The sequence below is a fragment of the Chlamydomonas reinhardtii genome, chromosome 16, assembly GCF_000002595.2.
Source record: "Chlamydomonas reinhardtii strain CC-503 cw92 mt+ chromosome 16, whole genome shotgun sequence".
NCBI classification, from domain to species: domain Eukaryota; kingdom Viridiplantae; phylum Chlorophyta; class Chlorophyceae; order Chlamydomonadales; family Chlamydomonadaceae; genus Chlamydomonas; species Chlamydomonas reinhardtii.
This window is the reverse complement of record NC_057019.1, coordinates 2,530,377-2,546,824: the sequence shown is the minus strand read 5'-3', so window position 1 is coordinate 2,546,824 and position 16,448 is coordinate 2,530,377. Positions and strand designations below refer to the sequence as shown.

Below are 16,448 nucleotides of genomic sequence, written 5' to 3'. Positions count from 1 at the left end.
GTAACTACGGGTGCCGAAACTGTGTAACCATGGAGCCGAGCAGGACTCTTCCCTGCATGGCAACGTGCCCACTCCCCGGGAGCCCGGGACCCGACGTCTAAGCTCCTCAGTCGCCTCATCTGGGGCAAGTCGTCCAGCAGCCTGCTTCCGTATTTCATCATGCTGCACCATAGCACACGTGCATTACTCAAGCACGCAATATCTGTTAAATGTACCGTACATGCACGCCGGGTCTGCCTTAGCTCTTCGCTCCAAGCTTTGATTCAAGCTTTCACCTTTGTAGCCACCTCCCAGTACGCCTTAATCTCCCCATCACTGGCGGCGCTAACCATCGGAGGCAAAGGCCGTCTCTGGCCCCCACAAACACGGAGCAAAGCTGCCGCCACCATAGACCACATGAAACTAAGACTGCTGCCTACGGTGGACGGCGGTACCGTACATACAGCATGTGCAATCCAACGCCAGCCTGCCTCTTCGCGCTGCACTCACCAGGCTCGCAAACCGCATTTATTGGTTAAAAGAAGACATTGCCGCCTCTGCTGATGTACCGCACCGTACTGCGAGAGCACGCAAGTATTCCTGCAACGCTGACGCACACGTACGCATGCCTGCAGCTACAAAGTCTACGCGGTTTGCCTTCCGATATGCACTTGGAAGCACACGAGTCGTGAGGTGCTCGCGCGCATTGGCCTTCACGAGTGGAGCATGGCAGCACCGCACATAATAAATATCAAGGAACACCTCCGCAGCACGGGAGTCAAGAGTACTGAAAGATCCCAAGAACACGCATGCATGATTGATGAGTGCAGAAGCCCACGCCTGCGCGTTGCACATGAGTACACCTGACATCCGAGATGCACCTACAAACCACTACAGGGATGGCTACAGTGGGATTGGTTGGCCGAGTGCAAGCCTATAGACCACGGCCTGCGACATTTATTCTTACCCTAAGAATGCAAGCGACTGGCTACATACACGACTTGCCAAACACCCCAATCTCCATGTACACAGGGCTCTCCCACGGGTCTGTCTCAAACCTGCTGTACCACCTCGAAAGCGCTTCCCACACCCATGCACTATGCATACCCGCGGCCTGGACACCTGCCTGAAGGCATGAAGGCATAGCAACAAACGAATTTGAGATTCCGTACTAGTGCTTTTGTCAGTTAGCCAAAGAGTCCATGTGTTGGGAGAGGAGCTCCATGTGGAAGGTCGCAGCCAACTTCCGGCCGGCAAGGACCTCGGCACGACCATGTAACGCAGCCCAAGCTCCACTTCGTGCCTCACGCTATCCTCCCAGCGTGTCGTGTACCGCCTCGTGATACCCCAGCCATACGCACGACCCTTCCCTCTGTCCGCTTCACAGCCATTACCATGGAAGCAAGTATGTAGCACAAATGACAGCACAGGGTGCTCAAGGGCAGCTCTTATGTCTGGATCCGCAGCCGTCCCTCCAGCCCCTCCGCGCGGCCGCACAGCTCTGCAGCGCAGCACCCGGCTGTGCCGCCGTTACCCGTCTTCCTGCCGCACCACTAAAACACCTCGCCCAGCTGCTGCGACGACTCCAGCTGGCCGAGTGCCTGCGACAGCGTGGCGGCGGGCGGCTGCTTGGCGCCCTCCTCCTCGTCCTCCGCAACGCCAGCGGCGCCGGCACCGGCACCCTCTGCAGCTCCAACAGTCGCACTGGCGCCCAGTTCATCCCCGAAGCCCTCCAGTCCGTCTAGGCCATCCAGGCCATCCAAGCCGTCAAGGCCCCCTGCGTCCGCCGTTTCCTGCTTGGCAGCCGGCGGCTCCGCCGCCGCCGGACTCGCCTCCTCCTCTTCGGCGACCGCCGCCAGGCCCTCCGCAGCCGCAGCCGCACTGGGGCCGGGCGCGGGTGGCTCCGCCATGATGGCCTCTGAAATGAATGCGTCCACCAGCTCTGTGGTGGTCGCCTTCATCAGCGGCACCTGGGACTTCTCCTTCAGCGGCGCCGGCGCAGGTGCCGGCTGGGGCTCAGCCGCCGCCGCCGGCACTGGCGCTGCCGCGCTGGATGCGGGCCGCGAGCTGGCATCGCCAGCGGCCGGGGCAGCGGCGGGCGCCGGTGCAGAAGAGGCCGGGCGGGACGAGGTGACAGCCGGCGCCGGCGCGGGAGCTGACGTAGACGTCGCCGGCGCGGTCACGGGCGCGGGCGCGGTGGCGGGTGCCGGTGTGGGTGCTGCGCTGGCCGGCCGCGAGGACGCTTTGGCACTTGTCGCGCCCACCATTGCGCCGCTGAAGGGGCACTGGCGCGCCCTCGCAGAGGCGGTGGAGGCGGCCGAGCCCGGGCGGTCTGCAGCAGCGGCAGCGACCGGGGCTGCGGTTACGGCTGCGGCTGCCTGGTCCGGCTGCGCCGCGGGCTTTTCTGACTTGCCGCTGGCTGCGGATGCCTGCTTCGCGCTCCCCTCCGCCGCCCAGCGCGCGATCTCCTCGGTGTCCTTGGCGTTGGGCGTGAAGATGACTTCCTGCACAGCGCCGGCGGCCACGAACAGCAGTCGCAAGCGGCAGCGGCATACGCGTTGATTTGCTTTTGGTGCCTTGACTATGGAGGAGAACTTGCAAGAGCCCGCAACTGCAGTGCCCATCCCGCTGACCCGCCCACATTAATCACCGCTGCCACCTGCCTTGAATGGGCGAATCTTGGACATGACCTCGCTAATGATGGTCTGTTGTGAGCAGCGCGGAAAGCAGAGCAGGCAGCAGGCGAAGACAATACGATTGATCCACTGGTCCCGTGCAATAGCACGCGTCGAAGCATCCCAGCTGCAGGCGCCTTGCAGGCAGACCGACAAACGCTCTTAAGCAAACCGCTACACCGCTGGCGCCATCGCTATACTCCAAGACTCCTGCAGACTCCAGCCTTCGGTCCAGCCTGTCGCCCCACCTCAGCCTGTCGCCCCACCCCAGCCTCTCGTCCCTCGCGCCCGCTGGCGCCTCTCACCTCGGGCGCGCCCAGCTCCTTCATGGACTCCTCGAAGTAGTCCATGCCCACCTCGAAGTCCTCGGGGCTGAAGCCCTGCTGCTTGATCATCTTGAGGTGCACCGTGCGCAGGTGCTTGCCGCTGTGTGGGGCGCGAGGTCGAGGCGGGTGCAGGTGCAGTGGGTTCGTGCGTGGGGGAAAGCGGGAGGGGGGCATGCAGGCTGCATCACGGTACGGTGAATGGTAGTTGGACGTCGGGAGGATGAATGCAGGCAGGCACAGCCGCACTCCCCCGCCTGCCGCGCCGCACGACCATGCCGCCCCTACCATGCTCACCTGTACGGCACACTAGCGGGTCCGAACAACCAGCCCATGAAGGCGGACTGCAGGGTTGAAGGGTTGCAGAGTTGCGGGGTTGACGGGGAAGAAGAAAACCGCAGGGTGGGGTCAACCGCTCGTCCAAACCGTGCGGGTTGTGAGAAGGAATGTGACTCGACTCGAGTCATCGTCGGCAACACACGGTCGCAGGGAGGCCGCTGGGACTGCTGGCGGAGCGGCGCAAGGCAGTGCGCGGCCCCTGGCCGGACCCAGACCTGCACAATCGCCCCCCTGAGGCTTCCAAGTTCCAACCCGAAGCACGTGCTTGCAGCTACCCGCAGCCCCCTCCCCGTGTGGCACCCACCTGCTTGGCCCGCAGGTAGGGCATGTCGAATCCCGAGAGGTACTTGTCCATCTGCATGCACACCAGGCACGTCAGCAGCGGCCTAGGGCGCCATGCCGGGGGCCGGCACAAGGCGTGCTGAGGGAGCTACCGCAGTGCCCTAACTGCATGAAACCCGCCGCTGATGTGGCCTGCTGATAAGTGAGTGCCAGCAGACCAATTGAGTGTAAAGCTCGACACGGCGCGTACCCGTTCATCCGCGTACAGCCGGCGATAGAAGCCCTCAACCACGCGTTTCACGTTGTCAATCCCGCCCTGGTAAAGGACAGCGAAGGCACAAATTGCGGAATCTGGTTTGGGCCCTTTGATGGTTTTGCATGTAGCACTGCCTTCGACGATAATGAGCACCACTTTGGCGGGAAGCCACCTTCCGCGCACGCAACCAGTGGCGCTACCGCGAGCTGCGTTGTGAACACACCCTACTGCACAGCTCAGACAAGGGACACAACCGGAGGAGCACGGCTCACCACACGCGCGAGCAGGGGAGTCTTCGTGTCAGTCGTGTGCTGCACGAGAGCATAAACGTCACGTTCAGGAATGTTGTCAGTACAGCCATGTCTCAAGGACCCATGCCTTTCAAGGCATGGTTTGGTGCAGCGGAAAGATGCACTCACTTGTGCACCATCTGACCTGAGAGACCCGCCCCAACACATACGCCTCCCCGTACCTCCTTACCTGGAATCCCTTGCCAGTGCGCCCATCCTCCTGCGCCTTTTGCCATGCTTCAATGCTTTTTACAGCGTCGCGCACCTCCTCCTGCGTGGATGGGGCAACAGCACACGGGTTGAAACATGGCAGCCGCTCGGGAGTCCCGCTACAGAACTGGACCATGAAACTAATCCCCTCGGAATACTGGGCGCACATACATATCCACAGCTATTTGTGCACGTCTTGTGGCACGCCACCCAGAAGCACACATGCAGTCCGACACCTTAGTCAAGAAGGGGCTCAGAGATTCGCCACAACTCAAGCGGTGGGCCCATGAATGCATAAATCTATCGTCACGATACACGAAGCGTGCAGTGGACAAAGAGGCGGCAGCTGACGCGCCCCTTCAATTTCACCCGAGACCTCACGCCGGTACTAGCACCCACCGTTGTAGCAGCATAAGCAATGAAGTCAACTGGATGGCTGCAACCAGCACCCATCGCCGAAGTAATGCGTTCAGAGAACACGCTAATGCGAGGGAGACTTGGGCAGCAAGTTCAGCGCAGGTCCGACGCTTAAACTTAAGCGACCATGCTGTGCCGATCCCTTGATTTATCAGCCTGCCGGAGACAAATTGAGGCGTGACGAGGCCCAGTACTGCTGCCCTCAGCCGTGTCAAGTTTCGAGCTAATTGTTGCAAATGAGTTTTGGAGAAATGATGTATGGGACTGACAGGTTACTAGGCGACCTTCCGCGCGCTCTCCTGACAATGACCCTTGTCCTGCGTGCCGTACACACCGTTCTCGCAGCTGCCCTGACCGCCCTGGCCGCCCTACCTAACCGCCCTTACCTTATTGGCATCCATTTCTGGTTCTCCAGCTAGAGAGGTGCCAGATCTTCACACCAGTCAGCTGAGCCCCGGCGTTGCTCCACACATGGTTCATTCATATTCGCCGGCCCTCCAAGCTGTTCCATTCGCTGTAGGAAGCCTTCAGCAGCTGCGCCTGGTCCTCAAAGAAGAGCCGGGGGGCTACCGGCTGCTGGTTAGCCACCCGGTGCCAGGCCTGCTGCAGTGCCACCAGCACCTGGGCACCGGCGTCCGGGTCCCGGACAGCATTCCGGCGGTCACGGGCTTCCGTACCACCCTTGCTGGCCCACGCAGACTGTTGCTGCAACAGCTGCTGCTGCTCCTGGGTTGGATGCTGGGCCGCCGCCGCCTGCTGCAGCTGGTAAGACGGGGACCGTATCGCAGCGGAGATAAGGCTGGGTTCGTCCCTCTGCCCAAGTGCCCATACACACGCTCCCATACACACAACAAGTGCAACCCCGCGCCCCTACCCACAAAGCCCCGGTGCCCCCATGCCGCGTCTCACAGCCTGCGCCGCTCGCGCCACCGCTGCATGTCATAGGCCCTCTTGCCCACCATGCCGGCTAGCCGCGTGAACCAGGGATGTTGGCCACCTGGCAACCAACCACCGCACAGTTCCCGCAGCGCCTGACGCAGGAGCCGCTGTGGCTGCTGATCCATCGGCGCTGGTCCAATGTTGTTGGGGGATCAGCGGCTCCCGCTGCGCCCGGCGGCAGCGCGTCCAGGTGCCTCCCACCGCCTCCAATATACTCGGGGCCTGCTGCAGCTGGCAGGCGTGTTCTCACCGCCTCATAGCTTGAGTGCAACTGGCACAGCGGGAGTGGGGCGAGGGGGCAGCAGCGGCCCGGTGGGTCGATCCGTCCGAGGAGGACAGCTGGCGAGCCTCTGGCCTGCCGATCGCCTGTGTCACCTTGGCTGGCATTAGAATACTCTATTTGGCATCCGGGGGACCACATCCCCACCGAAGAGCCAACGGCTTGAGGCAGTGTGTACCATTGCCATTGCGCCTCCCGCCACCCACACCCCTACGACTGTCTAGAATCCTCAAGTGCGGCTTGGGGCATCGCAGTATGTGCTGTGCTGTGTGTGAGTGTGTGTGTGTGTGTGTGTGTGTCTGTGCGATGGCCGATGGGACAGGGTAAGGCAGGTTGGCATAGTCCCGTAGTGTGCTGTGTGTGTATGTGTGTGCTGTGTGTGTGTGTGTGTGTGTGTGTGTGTGTGTGTGTGTGTGTGTGTGTGTGTGTGTGTGTGTGTGTGTGTGTGTGTGTGTGTGTGTGTGTGCGTTAAAAGCAACCAAAGGATTGCCGCCCACGTGTGTATGTGTGTACCAGTGCACCACAAAACTGCGACTCCCAACGTAGCCAGGACGTGTGTACAGACAAGAAAGGTGGCTCTCCCTGTCAAGGGGAAAAGCGGGCTGTGCTGCCACGCCCCGTTGATGCATGTCTGAGGCCAAAGGTTTCAAAACTACCTCATCTCCCGGACTAGCCGCGTCCCGCGGTCAAGCACAAGCACAGCAAGCAACAAACCGTCAAACAGCCATACATACCACACACTGTGCCACGCTATGCTCGCCAGCAAAGACCGCAGACCAGACACCGGCAGGTCTCAACCGATTATCCAGCTGATCTACTGCGCCTCATCCAGTTACCTCCATTATTTGTAATGGCAGCCACAGTTAAAAGTGCGTTTGCCATTTATTACTGCCCCATACGAACCGCTTGTCGGGCTGTCCCTTCACTTGTAATCCGCATCCATACGAACATTCCCAGATGAATGTGCTCCGCAACACTTGTATGTGTACGGTTATATACGGTTATAAATGCACGCACGCAAGCCGGCAGCTTTCCACACACCAGGATTCCGCATACACTTGCGCTGGCGCTCACATCCGCGTCACGGAAAGACGGTCTGCGTGCACGCCTCACTCACTTGTGGCGCAGGCCGCAGCGCTATACAAGCAGCGTTCAAAGAAGGTCAACAGCCACCATCGGACCTGAAGTAACCTGCAATGTTGACGGGGCCACTAACAACATAAAGAACCCCCACCACCTCCTGCCAGCACCGGCAGTCCAGGCAGCCCCGTAACCTGTGATGGCCACATCCCCCCACAACTCCGCCACATCGCCGCGTCACGAGCTTGCGCCCCTCCCGTTCCTTCCTTCATCGCCTCGCCTTCGCCCCTATCCACCTGCGGTGCTCATCTGACCACGCTCGCCCTCCACGCCTTCCGTTTGCTCCCCACCGCTTCCCCCGTGTGGCTCACGCCAATCGCTTCATGGCGCCCGGAGACGACATGCCCGACGACATATGTCCGGGCGAGGGCGGCTTCATGAACTGCATGTGGTAGTTGGGCGAGTGGCTGCCTGTGCCCGCAGTGCCCGTGCCCGTGCCCGCAGTGCCGCTGCCGCTGCCCGCACCGCCACCGCCGCCGCTCCCAGGCGTGGCGCCCGCGGGCTGCGCCCACCGCTCCACTGGGCGCGGCTGCTGCGCGGCTGCGGCCGCCGCTGCCGCGGCGTCGCTGCCCTCCCTCGCTGCTGCCGCGGGAGGTGCCAGCTTTTTCAGGCCGCCCGAGGCGTCGCCACCTGCAGCTGCCGCAGCTGGTGCCTTTGCGGCCGCAGGCGCCTTGGGCGGGGGTGATTTCGGGCCGGTAGCGGCGGACGCCGTCCACGCCATCGAAGGCGCCGCCCGCACGACCGGTGAGGATGATGGCGCCGCAGCCACCTCCGCAGCAGCCGACACCACGCCGCCCGGCATTGACCCAGACGTCATCTGCGACAGGTGAGACGGCGAGGGCTGCCGCACGCCCAGAATGGTGGATGGCCCGGAGCCGAAGTCAAAGGATGACCGGCCCCCGGAGCGGCGCGAAAAGGCGCCGCTGCCGCCAGCACTTGCCAGCGGGGAGCTGACCGCACAGCCGCCAGCGGAGCCGGAAGGAAGGGCCCCTGACAGCGACACAGCCTGCGCCGAGCCACCGACCGCCATCTCACGCTGTGACGTCGAGCGCGGCGTGCCGCTGCCAGAGGGCGGCCCATTGCCAGCACCGCGCGTCGCTAGCATGTGCAGCGGCGGCAGCGGGGGCGGCGGCGGCAGGCCCGCTAGCGCTGGCGGCAGGGGCACCTGCGACGAGCTGAAAGAGGCGTGGCCGGAGCCCGTGCCACCCAGCAGGCCCGGCGCAGCCGCAGACATGACGCCTCCTGAGGGCCCAGAGAACGAGCCGCTGGCGGATCCGGGGCCGGCACGGCCCGACCCGCGCGCGGGTGAGTTCACGCCGCCTGCGGGGAAGGGCGGCGGGAAGAGCTGGGAGCCGGATAGGCGTGACAGCGGGGGGCCGCCGGGCGCTGCCCCGCTGGGCCCTTTGGGCGGGGTGCTCCGCGTGGGCGTGGCTACGGGCGAGGGCGCCGCCTCGGACGTGGGCGTGGTGACGGAGTTGTCGGCTGAGGTGGAAGCGGGCGGCACCACGACGGTGCTGGAGCTGGGGCGCGACACGCGGCCGCCGGTGAAGGGACACTGCGGGCCTGCAGCCCGAGCGGCCGCGGAGCTGCTGACTGACTGGTCGCTGTCGCTGATGCCGCCGGTGCCTGAGCCGTGCTGCTGGCTGGCCTGTGCGGCGGCAGCAGCGCCCTGGTCCGCGGTCCCAGGAGCGGACCCGGCAGGCGGCCTTGCGCCGCTATCTGCGCTGCGGCTGACGGCCCTGCCCGCGGAGCCGCCCTCTGCCGCCGCCCCGCCTGCGGCGCCACCTGCCGGCGCCGCGGTGCCGCTGCCCACGCTGGTGGCGGAGGCGGTTGAGTATGTCTTGTGCAGCGCGCGCTGCTCGCGCTGCGCCCGCATGCGCTCCTCCTTCACCCAGCGCAGTTCCTCCTCGGCGTCGCGGGCGGACGAGGGCGTAAATACCACCGTCTGCACAAGAAGCATATGCAATTGTGTGGTAGGTGTGCTAGTGGTTGGAGCGACGGCCGCAGGGCACGGTTGACAAGTGCAGGAAGAGAGGAAACGCGGTCGCAATACAAGCGAGCAGCTTGTCTGTCTGGCCTGTGCGCAATCCCTGGCACCTACCTTGTACGGTCGGAGCTTCATCAGGGCGTCCCGCACGACACTCTGCAACCACGACATACACCAACGGCAGACCAGGCCCAGCCTCAGCCACGCGGGTGGGCACGGACACGCGACATCCCTCCTCCCCACCCATTTCGCTGCTCGCCAACACATGATTTATCCAAAATCTACCACTGCAGCCACGTTGCCACCTGGCGGCAGTGCACCCACCGGCGGCGCGTCCATTTCCTTGAGCGCCTCCTCGAAGTGCTTGAGCCCCATCTCAAAGTGCTCCACCGTGAATCCCTTCTGCTTGATGAGCCGCAGGTGGGCGGTGCGCAGGTGGCGGCCGGGGTACGGCCGGTTGGGCGGGCCAAATGCCCAAATGAGGAAGGCATTCTGCGGACGCGGATGAGTGAAGGGCAGGTAGAGAATGCGCGTTGTCGGCATCAGGAGGGACAATGGACAGTTCGGCGCAGTGTCCGGGAAAGGAGGACCGGTACAAGGACCGCTACCGGAGACGTGCCACACACCGCAGAAAGCTAGAGCCTTGGATGGGTAGCTTCCAGGTGCCATTAAATGATAAAACTGCGCCGACTCAGCTTCGGGAAATGGGAGCTGCACCGCCTTAGGGCGCATCGGCGGCACACGCCACCTCACCGTCATCATTCCGGCACACACAGCCGACAGCCCCCTCTAAAAGCACCCCGACAACCGCCACTGGACACGCACCTGCTTTGCACGCAGGGAAACTACGTCGTGCTCGCCCAGGAACGGCGCCAGCTGAAGGCACGGAGGGGAAGGGTCAAAGCATCAAGCAGTTGTTCGGAGGTGGTGTGTTCATGCAGCCAGAGCAAACTGTGCTGCTAACCAACAGCCGCGCCAAAGGCCGCCCAGCTTCGGCGCACCTGCTCATCTGCGTACAATTTGTGATAGAATCGTTCCGCCACGCGCTTCACGTAGTCGGCACCTCCCATGCGATCGAGGAGGGGCCCGTTGGTGGGCAAGGCGCGCTGCGTGCAGGGGTTGCGGCACACCGAGCGGCGCGGCTCGGATTCAGCGGTCGCTTCTGGGATGTGACCCAATTAACCTTGACACATGTTACGATTGTCTATAATGTAAATACCTGGCGCGAAGAGCTGCTGTGTACTGGACCCACCTGGTTGACTTTGCTCGCGTCCTGCTCCTTTTGCCATGCTTCAAAACCAGAGAGAGCTCCTTTCACTTCATTCTGCACATGTAAGGTGCGGCGAGTCACAAAACGAGAAAGAGCCGCTGCTGTTCCGGAAGTTCTTGCAGGACGGGCGTAAGACAACAAGCCCAGTACGGGATATCGGCACATAAATATTGATCCAAGGACGCTCCGCAGGCTGACCTGCGTGACTATCCAGTCAGATGTGCCGCTCCAAGCTGTCTCTCGAGACCAGCTTGAGCCCATTCCTACCAGAGGACATAACCAGAGAAGATAACTGTTACTAGTAAAAGTAGCCAAGACAGCGATGAAGCAGAGTATGAGCACTCGAGTAGGGCTAAGTTAACGCTCTCGCAGCAAGTAAAGGAAATGAGGTTTGGCGCCTATAGTACAAGATGAAAGTATTCATCGGATGCCGGTGAAGTTTAATGCGGGGCGATGAAGGGTTGAGCACAGGGGATTGCACACTATCCCCCCCCCCCCCCCCGCGCCCCGCTCCCGCTCCCTCCTCCCTCCTCCGAAGTCACTGCCGCAATGCTTGCTCGCGGTCTGGGTAACGCCCTCGGCCTGGCCCCCAACTTTGCCGTAGTAGGTGCCGGCAGGTGCGGCGGCCGTCTTCTCGCGCACACTGTACCGATTGAATGGCGCGCGTGAGCAGGACGGACAGGTCGTTTGGTCCCGCCAATCGAAGTCGGGGGTAAAGCCTGCCTCGGCCACATAGTCTGTCTGTTTGAGGACGAGCCTGCCAGAGTACTCCGGCGTCCCGCAAATGCTGCACTGGCCCGACACGCGGACACGGGCATCCCGTTGACATCCTGGGCATTTGTCGGCGGGCCCTTGACGCGTGCTGACGCCTGTCGCCTGGCTTTGGGGCGCATTCCTGCTGGCTTTTATGATTGGACTAACAGGAGAATAGCGGATTTGGCTTGCAGCCGTTACAGGCTCGTGAGGCTCCATGCTACAAAACACCAGCCGCCCTGCGCCACACCTTGTCCGCCGGTTGGAGGCTCGGAGCATTCTTGCACCTGTGATCCCATCCTCCCATATCCCAGTGCCACCACGTACCTGCTCCCCAACATTGCTCAAGTTGTTTAGCCTGCGGCAGGCTCTCACGTGCCGCCGCTTTATTGCATAGCTAGCCCGATCTCAATGCGCACTAGTAAGGTGCGGCCACAACCTCGCCACACAAATCTTACACACATTTATTAGGTTGGCCAAGGAGCCCCATACAGCCATACTCACCGCAGTGTGTCAAGACGTATGCAGTTAATGTGGACATAGTAAGGCACAACACCCCATGTTCGTCAACCGGGCTTTGCGGGGACTTGCGGCGCAGCGCCGCATACGGCTCTGAATAGCCGTACGTGCATGCCGCTCGATGAGCAACGTCTTCAAACTGAACACCCATGAATGCATCAAGCGCTTCAAACGCTAAAAGTGACGAGGACGACCTGCAACAGAAACACGCATGAATGGTTTATGGCAAGTTTGCAGCAGTGCACCTCTCCGGTGCTCCTTGTGCGACCGCCATTGTGTGCATGACAATGTACCGGTACCCTTACCCCACGCGTCCCCAACATGGCAACTTCCCATGTTCCCACAGAAGCAACACGCAGGCCCAAATGACGGGGATAACTTTATTCAATTGACCCGCCACTCATCTTGTCTGTCGCAATGCAACCAACGCCCAGCCACCAATGATCCACACGAGCAAAGCCCAGAGCCCCACACGGCTCGCGTTTCGTCACATGAAGGTCAGAATTCAGCGCGGTTCGTGGTAAGGACCTGAAAGGCCTCACCGGTATTCTGCAAAAGCTGCATGAAGACATGAATTCTATTAGGTTGATAAGCTCGCCGAACAACGATGGTCCAATTGTCAGTCGCACGAGGATGTCAGGCCTGGATCACACGTACCCCGACGCAACAGTCTAACACGTGCCCATGGCCCCCGTGCCATGGGGTGCAACAAATTTTATTGCGTCAGACACCCACCCCGCCCGTACACAAACAAGCACGACCGCGGACCATGCCGCTCCCGCAAAACACCCCTATCCGGGGCTGCGGATTTTATTGTTGACAGCTTGCTGACTCCCGGCACGCACCCTTGCCGACACGCGCACGTGTCATACACGTCATGTGAACATCGTCCTGGCGCACTTACACCAAGACTCGCACATCCACTGCACATCCACATCCCCAACACTGCACTGTAGTGCTAGCAGCACCTTTGTGGGGACCGGAAGTTTACTTGATCACAGTCATTCATTAAAATCTTCACTAATTCACTGATTCTGTTAAGCTTGGTTCGTATGCAGCCGTGGTGGCTGCCGCAACATGTTTGTTGAAGCCGTGCATTACGGTAAGCTTGGTTGGCCTAGGGGCTTCCTCATAAACCAAAAGATCTTGCGCGTTCTGAGCACGCATAGCTGGTGTGTTGGTTTAGGTCATGCGCAGGCGTGACGATGCCGCAGCTGAGGCGCGAGGGCTCAGCACCTGCTTCTCGAGGGACTGGCGCCGCGACACCGCAGTGCCCGCATCCAGCGACTGGCGCCTCGATGACGGCGATGACGGCGCCGCGTGCAGCTCCGCAATCAGGTCAGCGGCGCTGTCCACGCCGCCGGCGCCTCCGCTGCGGTGGCTGTTCCAAGACGACCCCGCCAGCTGGCAGCCCACGGCCTCGCTGACGCCGCCCGGCAGGCTCAGGTCGCTGGGCTCGGGCAGGGCGCAGGCGCCGGAGGAGATGGAGCCCGTCGCACGCCGCGACGCCAGCCGCCGGACATTGGCGGCGGCGGCTGCTGCGGCCTCGGACATGGAGACGGGCATGTGCATCTGCACCAGCGGCGCGCTGATACAGGTGGCGGCCAGGAGAGCCGGTGGGCTGGGGGAGCCGCCGCGCGAGCCCGTTGTGGTGGCGCCGGCAGCGACAAGCTCGGCGGCGCTGGGCGCGGAGGCGTGCGCGCCCAGGCGGGACGGCGTGGGCAGCGGCGCGGTGAAGCATTCGGCGTCACCACTGTCGGCGTCCACAGCGAACGGTGAGGCTTCCTCATCCACGATGACCGCCTCGATGGCGCGGGGCGTCAGGTGCGGCACGGCCGTTGTCTGGGCATCAACTGCAACCGCGGGCGAGGCCGCGGCGAAGGCGGCGGCGAAGGGGCAGCGGCTGCCGCTGCCCGGGCGCGGTGAGCTGGTCGCTGAGGCGCGGAGCTGCTGCGAGCCGGCGAAGGGGCACAGCATGGCGCGCGCGCCAGTTGAGGCGGCTGATGAGGTGGGGCGGGACGGCGGGCTCGCGGACGGCTGCAGCAGCTGCAGCGCAGATGCGGCGCCGGACGCGGCCTTGCTCAGGGTGCCGCTGCTGTCGCCGCTGCGGGCGCCGGCGGCGGCCTTGTCGCCCGCGGCCTGGGCCATCTGAGCCCCCTGTGCCGCCTGCTCCAGCTTGTCCTGTTCCGCCTTCAGGCGGTCCTCCTCCGCCCAGCGCGCCTCCTCCCCGGCGTCGGCGGCTGAGGGCGAGAAGATAATGTCCTGCAGGCATCGTGCGGCAGGACAGATAGGAGCAGTGTGAGCCCAGGTATGCATGCGTTTGCGTAAGCAAAGGGTCCAATGCCCAGCGTAGGGCAGGGGTGTGGGCCACGCCAGTCGCAGTGGGCAGCATGCATCAAAGCCCCGCCCCTAAGTGCGATGCCGTACCTGCTGAAACTCCAAACCCATTGTATACACGCCCGGAAGCTCGTGCCTGGTACGCCACGCAACCCCCAAGCCCCGAGGCCCAAACATCCCACCTTGAAGGGCAGGATCTTGGCCATGATCTCGTTGGTGAGCCGCTGCGGGGCGCCGTAGTCGCGCATGGCCTCCTCGAAGCAGCTCATGCCCAGCAGGAAGTCGTCCTCGCTGAAGCCGCGCTGCTTGATCATGCGCAGGTGCGCGCAGCGGACGCTGCGGCCGGTGTAGGTGGCGGTGGAGGGGCCGAACAACCAGGTCATGAAGGCGGCCTGACGGGCGGGTGGTGGCAAGGGTGGGGGGAGGGAACGGGATGCGTGGGGTCAATGGGGTGACATGGGTTGTATATGAGGCGCAGCTTGGGGCGCGCGAAGACGGTGGGGTGAGAGGGGCGCATGTTCTGGGGCGCGGGTTGCATGTGGGGCGAGGTGCGTAGCGGCTGGATGGAAGGCAGGACATGACTATGGTTGGTGCGATGCGTCTTTGAAACACGCAAGCAAGCTTATTTCACACGACCTTGCAGGCTCGCACCTGTTTGGAGCGCAGCAGAGACACGTCCTTGTCCTTCAGGAAGTGGCGTAGCTGCGAGGCGAAGTAAGGGTATGGTGTAACATGATTAGGGCCTAGCCAACCCTGGTCCCGCCAGTGATGCACATTACGCCCGCCTCCAGGTGCCACACAAGCGTTGGCTACGGTAGTTACGTTGAATTTTGACCATGCAAACAAACGTTTGTTTGAAGGCGCACATGACTTCATGTGGCTGAGGGCTTGACTTACCCTCTCATTGGCATAGATCTTCCGATAGAACATCTGAAGCATTGTATTGGGAGACAGGGAATGGAATGAGGCCTTCGCAACATTGAATTGCAACTTTACTGCACCACATGGTACGATCTCCCCTCCCACGCACGCAAGTGTTTCGGGTCATGCCGCGTCCTACCTCGACAACATCTTTCATGCCTTTCTCGCCGCCGATGCGCTTGAGCAGAGTAATCATCTTCGCAGCCTGTGGCATCAAGAGAGGTGGCCCCCCGAAGGGCATCAGGAAGACCGCCGTACCCCAGCGTGCGATCGTGTGCACCGCGCGTGCAATGAGGAACGGCGGCTGGGACGAGACTAGGATACCATGGAGTTACCAACAATGATTCGAGCAGAATGCGCGCAAACATGAGGGTCGTGATGAAGTAATCATGTAAGTCATTGGGCACGGTCAGCGGGAGGGAGGAAATGAACCCTTCGAGTGTCCCGTTCGACGACGCCGCGTCAGCACTGCCCGGTTTTGACGCGCACACTTTACCTTGCCGCCGCTAGTGCCATCCGTCTCACGAGCCTTCTCCCATGCATCAATGGCTGCTGCACAGCTCTTGAGCTCCTCCTGCACAGGTTGGGAGTGGCGGTCCCGGTCATTTCCTGATGTGACTGAGCATGCTTACTCCCGTGCACGCTCGCGCAGCCCCTACCTCCGTGATGACATCTGCAAAGGTGGTGCAGCTGTTTCCCATAGTATTTCTAGGCTCGCTCGCGCAGCCCGTCAACGCTGCACTCGGCGCTCAGCGACCCGCGATTTCTCGGCTTATTATTTGAGGGTGAAGTCTTTCGCAGGTTGGCCACTAGTAGTGTGCCAATAACTTGCGCCTTTGTGAGTGCAGCGTATTTATGCCCGGCTCAGCGGCCAACAGGCTTTTATTGGACCGTAGCTGTCTGACAACTCGCGGGGATCCGCGTCGGCTTCGCCTCCTCGGGTTTTGTTTCCTACATTGGCGTGGATAGTATAGCCGTCTGATATCTTTAATTGCAATTTCACGCGTTCAGAAAGCGGGCACACAGCGAGAACCGGCCTCGTCTTCCGCCCGCCATCATTTGCACACGATTTTGAGCACAACGAATTTGGATAAGCCCATCAAAATCTATAACTTCGGTATTGCGGGCATGCTGAGAGGGCTTGTTACCACAAGGCCGACTTGTACCTGGCCGAACCGTGTTCCTTTCCGGCGTAAGCCTACAGCAGCCTACAGTTATCAAAAACACTTAAGCGGCGCGCCTTTCGCGCCTAATGCTACCGATGGCGGTCGCACAGGCCGTGTTGGTCATCGGCGGACCTTGTCACGGCGGGACATGCGCTACCGTAGAAACGTGTGAACTCCCGCCGCGCAGCATTGCTGAGCTCCGCCGACTGCTCCTTTGAATATCACAGAAAATGATGAAACTTACGCCACTTTGAAGGCGGGTTCCTACTGATTCCTAAGGCACGCGTTCGTAAATCAACAGTCGATGGCGACGGAAGGTGTCGGCCGCTGAGAAGAGTGAGGCAGGGCCTTTCGGATGCTCCGAA

General features: G+C 61.9%; 3 protein-coding genes across 4 annotated transcripts; all 3 read right to left on the bottom strand.

The window, feature by feature from the left end:
* Positions 1 to 28: 28 nt before the first annotated feature.
* CHLRE_16g661300v5 (uncharacterized protein) lies at positions 29 to 5,036 on the bottom strand. Of its 2 annotated transcripts, none has more exons than XM_043070989.1 (9): positions 4,754 to 5,036; positions 4,335 to 4,415; positions 4,127 to 4,165; positions 3,849 to 3,914; positions 3,621 to 3,671; positions 3,275 to 3,321; positions 2,960 to 3,080; positions 2,639 to 2,684; positions 29 to 2,479 (listed from the first exon to the last, which is right to left on the bottom strand). In XM_043070989.1, exons 1-9 carry the CDS (start codon positions 4,805 to 4,807, stop codon positions 1,533 to 1,535), a joined length of 1,452 nt encoding a protein of 483 aa, XP_042915632.1. In that variant the 5' UTR covers positions 4,808 to 5,036; the 3' UTR covers positions 29 to 1,532. The 2 variants fall into 2 exon arrangements, with proteins under 2 accessions (XP_042915632.1, XP_042915631.1); XM_043070990.1 differs by having other exon boundaries at positions 29 to 2,483; positions 2,643 to 2,684.
* A 1,412-nt stretch (positions 5,037 to 6,448) lies between these two features.
* On the bottom strand, positions 6,449 to 10,800 carry CHLRE_16g661250v5 (uncharacterized protein). Its single transcript, XM_043070988.1, has 7 exons — positions 10,586 to 10,800; positions 10,370 to 10,441; positions 10,119 to 10,223; positions 9,943 to 9,993; positions 9,442 to 9,609; positions 9,232 to 9,273; positions 6,449 to 9,075 (listed from the first exon to the last, which is right to left on the bottom strand). Exons 1-7 carry the CDS (start codon positions 10,646 to 10,648, stop codon positions 7,438 to 7,440), a joined length of 2,139 nt encoding a protein of 712 aa, XP_042915630.1. The 5' UTR covers positions 10,649 to 10,800; the 3' UTR covers positions 6,449 to 7,437.
* A 525-nt stretch (positions 10,801 to 11,325) lies between these two features.
* Positions 11,326 to 15,730, bottom strand: CHLRE_16g661200v5 (uncharacterized protein). The gene is made up of 7 exons (XM_001697814.2): positions 15,577 to 15,730; positions 15,414 to 15,491; positions 15,057 to 15,122; positions 14,894 to 14,926; positions 14,648 to 14,698; positions 14,179 to 14,388; positions 11,326 to 13,921 (listed from the first exon to the last, which is right to left on the bottom strand). The coding sequence occupies exons 1-7, from the start codon at positions 15,616 to 15,618 to the stop codon at positions 12,842 to 12,844; spliced, it is 1,560 nt and encodes a 519-aa protein (XP_001697866.1). The 5' UTR covers positions 15,619 to 15,730; the 3' UTR covers positions 11,326 to 12,841.
* Positions 15,731 to 16,448: the final 718 nt, after the last annotated feature.

What these genes read in the sequence shown, in the direction of transcription:
- CHLRE_16g661200v5 (XM_001697814.2), bottom strand. Translation starts at nt 15,618, where the DNA reads ATGGGAAACAGCTGCACCACCTTTGCAGATGTCATCACGGAG. An exon ending in AGATCTATGCCAATGAGAGG is followed by an intron (nt 14,699 to 14,893) that starts GTAAGTCAAGCC and finishes TTCGCCTCGCAG; the next exon opens with CTACGCCACTTCCTGAAGGA. An exon ending in CCAAGATCCTGCCCTTCAAG is followed by an intron (nt 13,922 to 14,178) that starts GTGGGATGTTTG and finishes CGATGCCTGCAG; the next exon opens with GACATTATCTTCTCGCCCTC.
- CHLRE_16g661300v5 (XM_043070989.1), bottom strand. Translation starts at nt 4,807, where the DNA reads ATGGGTGCTGGTTGCAGCCATCCAGTTGACTTCATTGCTTATGCTGCT. An exon ending in TTGCTTATGCTGCTACAACG is followed by an intron (nt 4,416 to 4,753) that starts GTGGGTGCTAGT and finishes CCATCCACGCAG; the next exon opens with GAGGAGGTGCGCGACGCTGT. An exon ending in AGGAGCTGGGCGCGCCCGAG is followed by an intron (nt 2,685 to 2,959) that starts GTGAGAGGCGCC and finishes TGCTCACAACAG; the next exon opens with ACCATCATTAGCGAGGTCAT.
- CHLRE_16g661250v5 (XM_043070988.1), bottom strand. Translation starts at nt 10,648, where the DNA reads ATGGGCTCAAGCTGGTCTCGAGAGACAGCTTGGAGCGGCACATCTGAC. An exon ending in AATTGTACGCAGATGAGCAG is followed by an intron (nt 9,994 to 10,118) that starts GTGCGCCGAAGC and finishes CCGTGCCTTCAG; the next exon opens with CTGGCGCCGTTCCTGGGCGA. An exon ending in TTTCCCTGCGTGCAAAGCAG is followed by an intron (nt 9,610 to 9,942) that starts GTGCGTGTCCAG and finishes CCGCGTCCGCAG; the next exon opens with AATGCCTTCCTCATTTGGGC.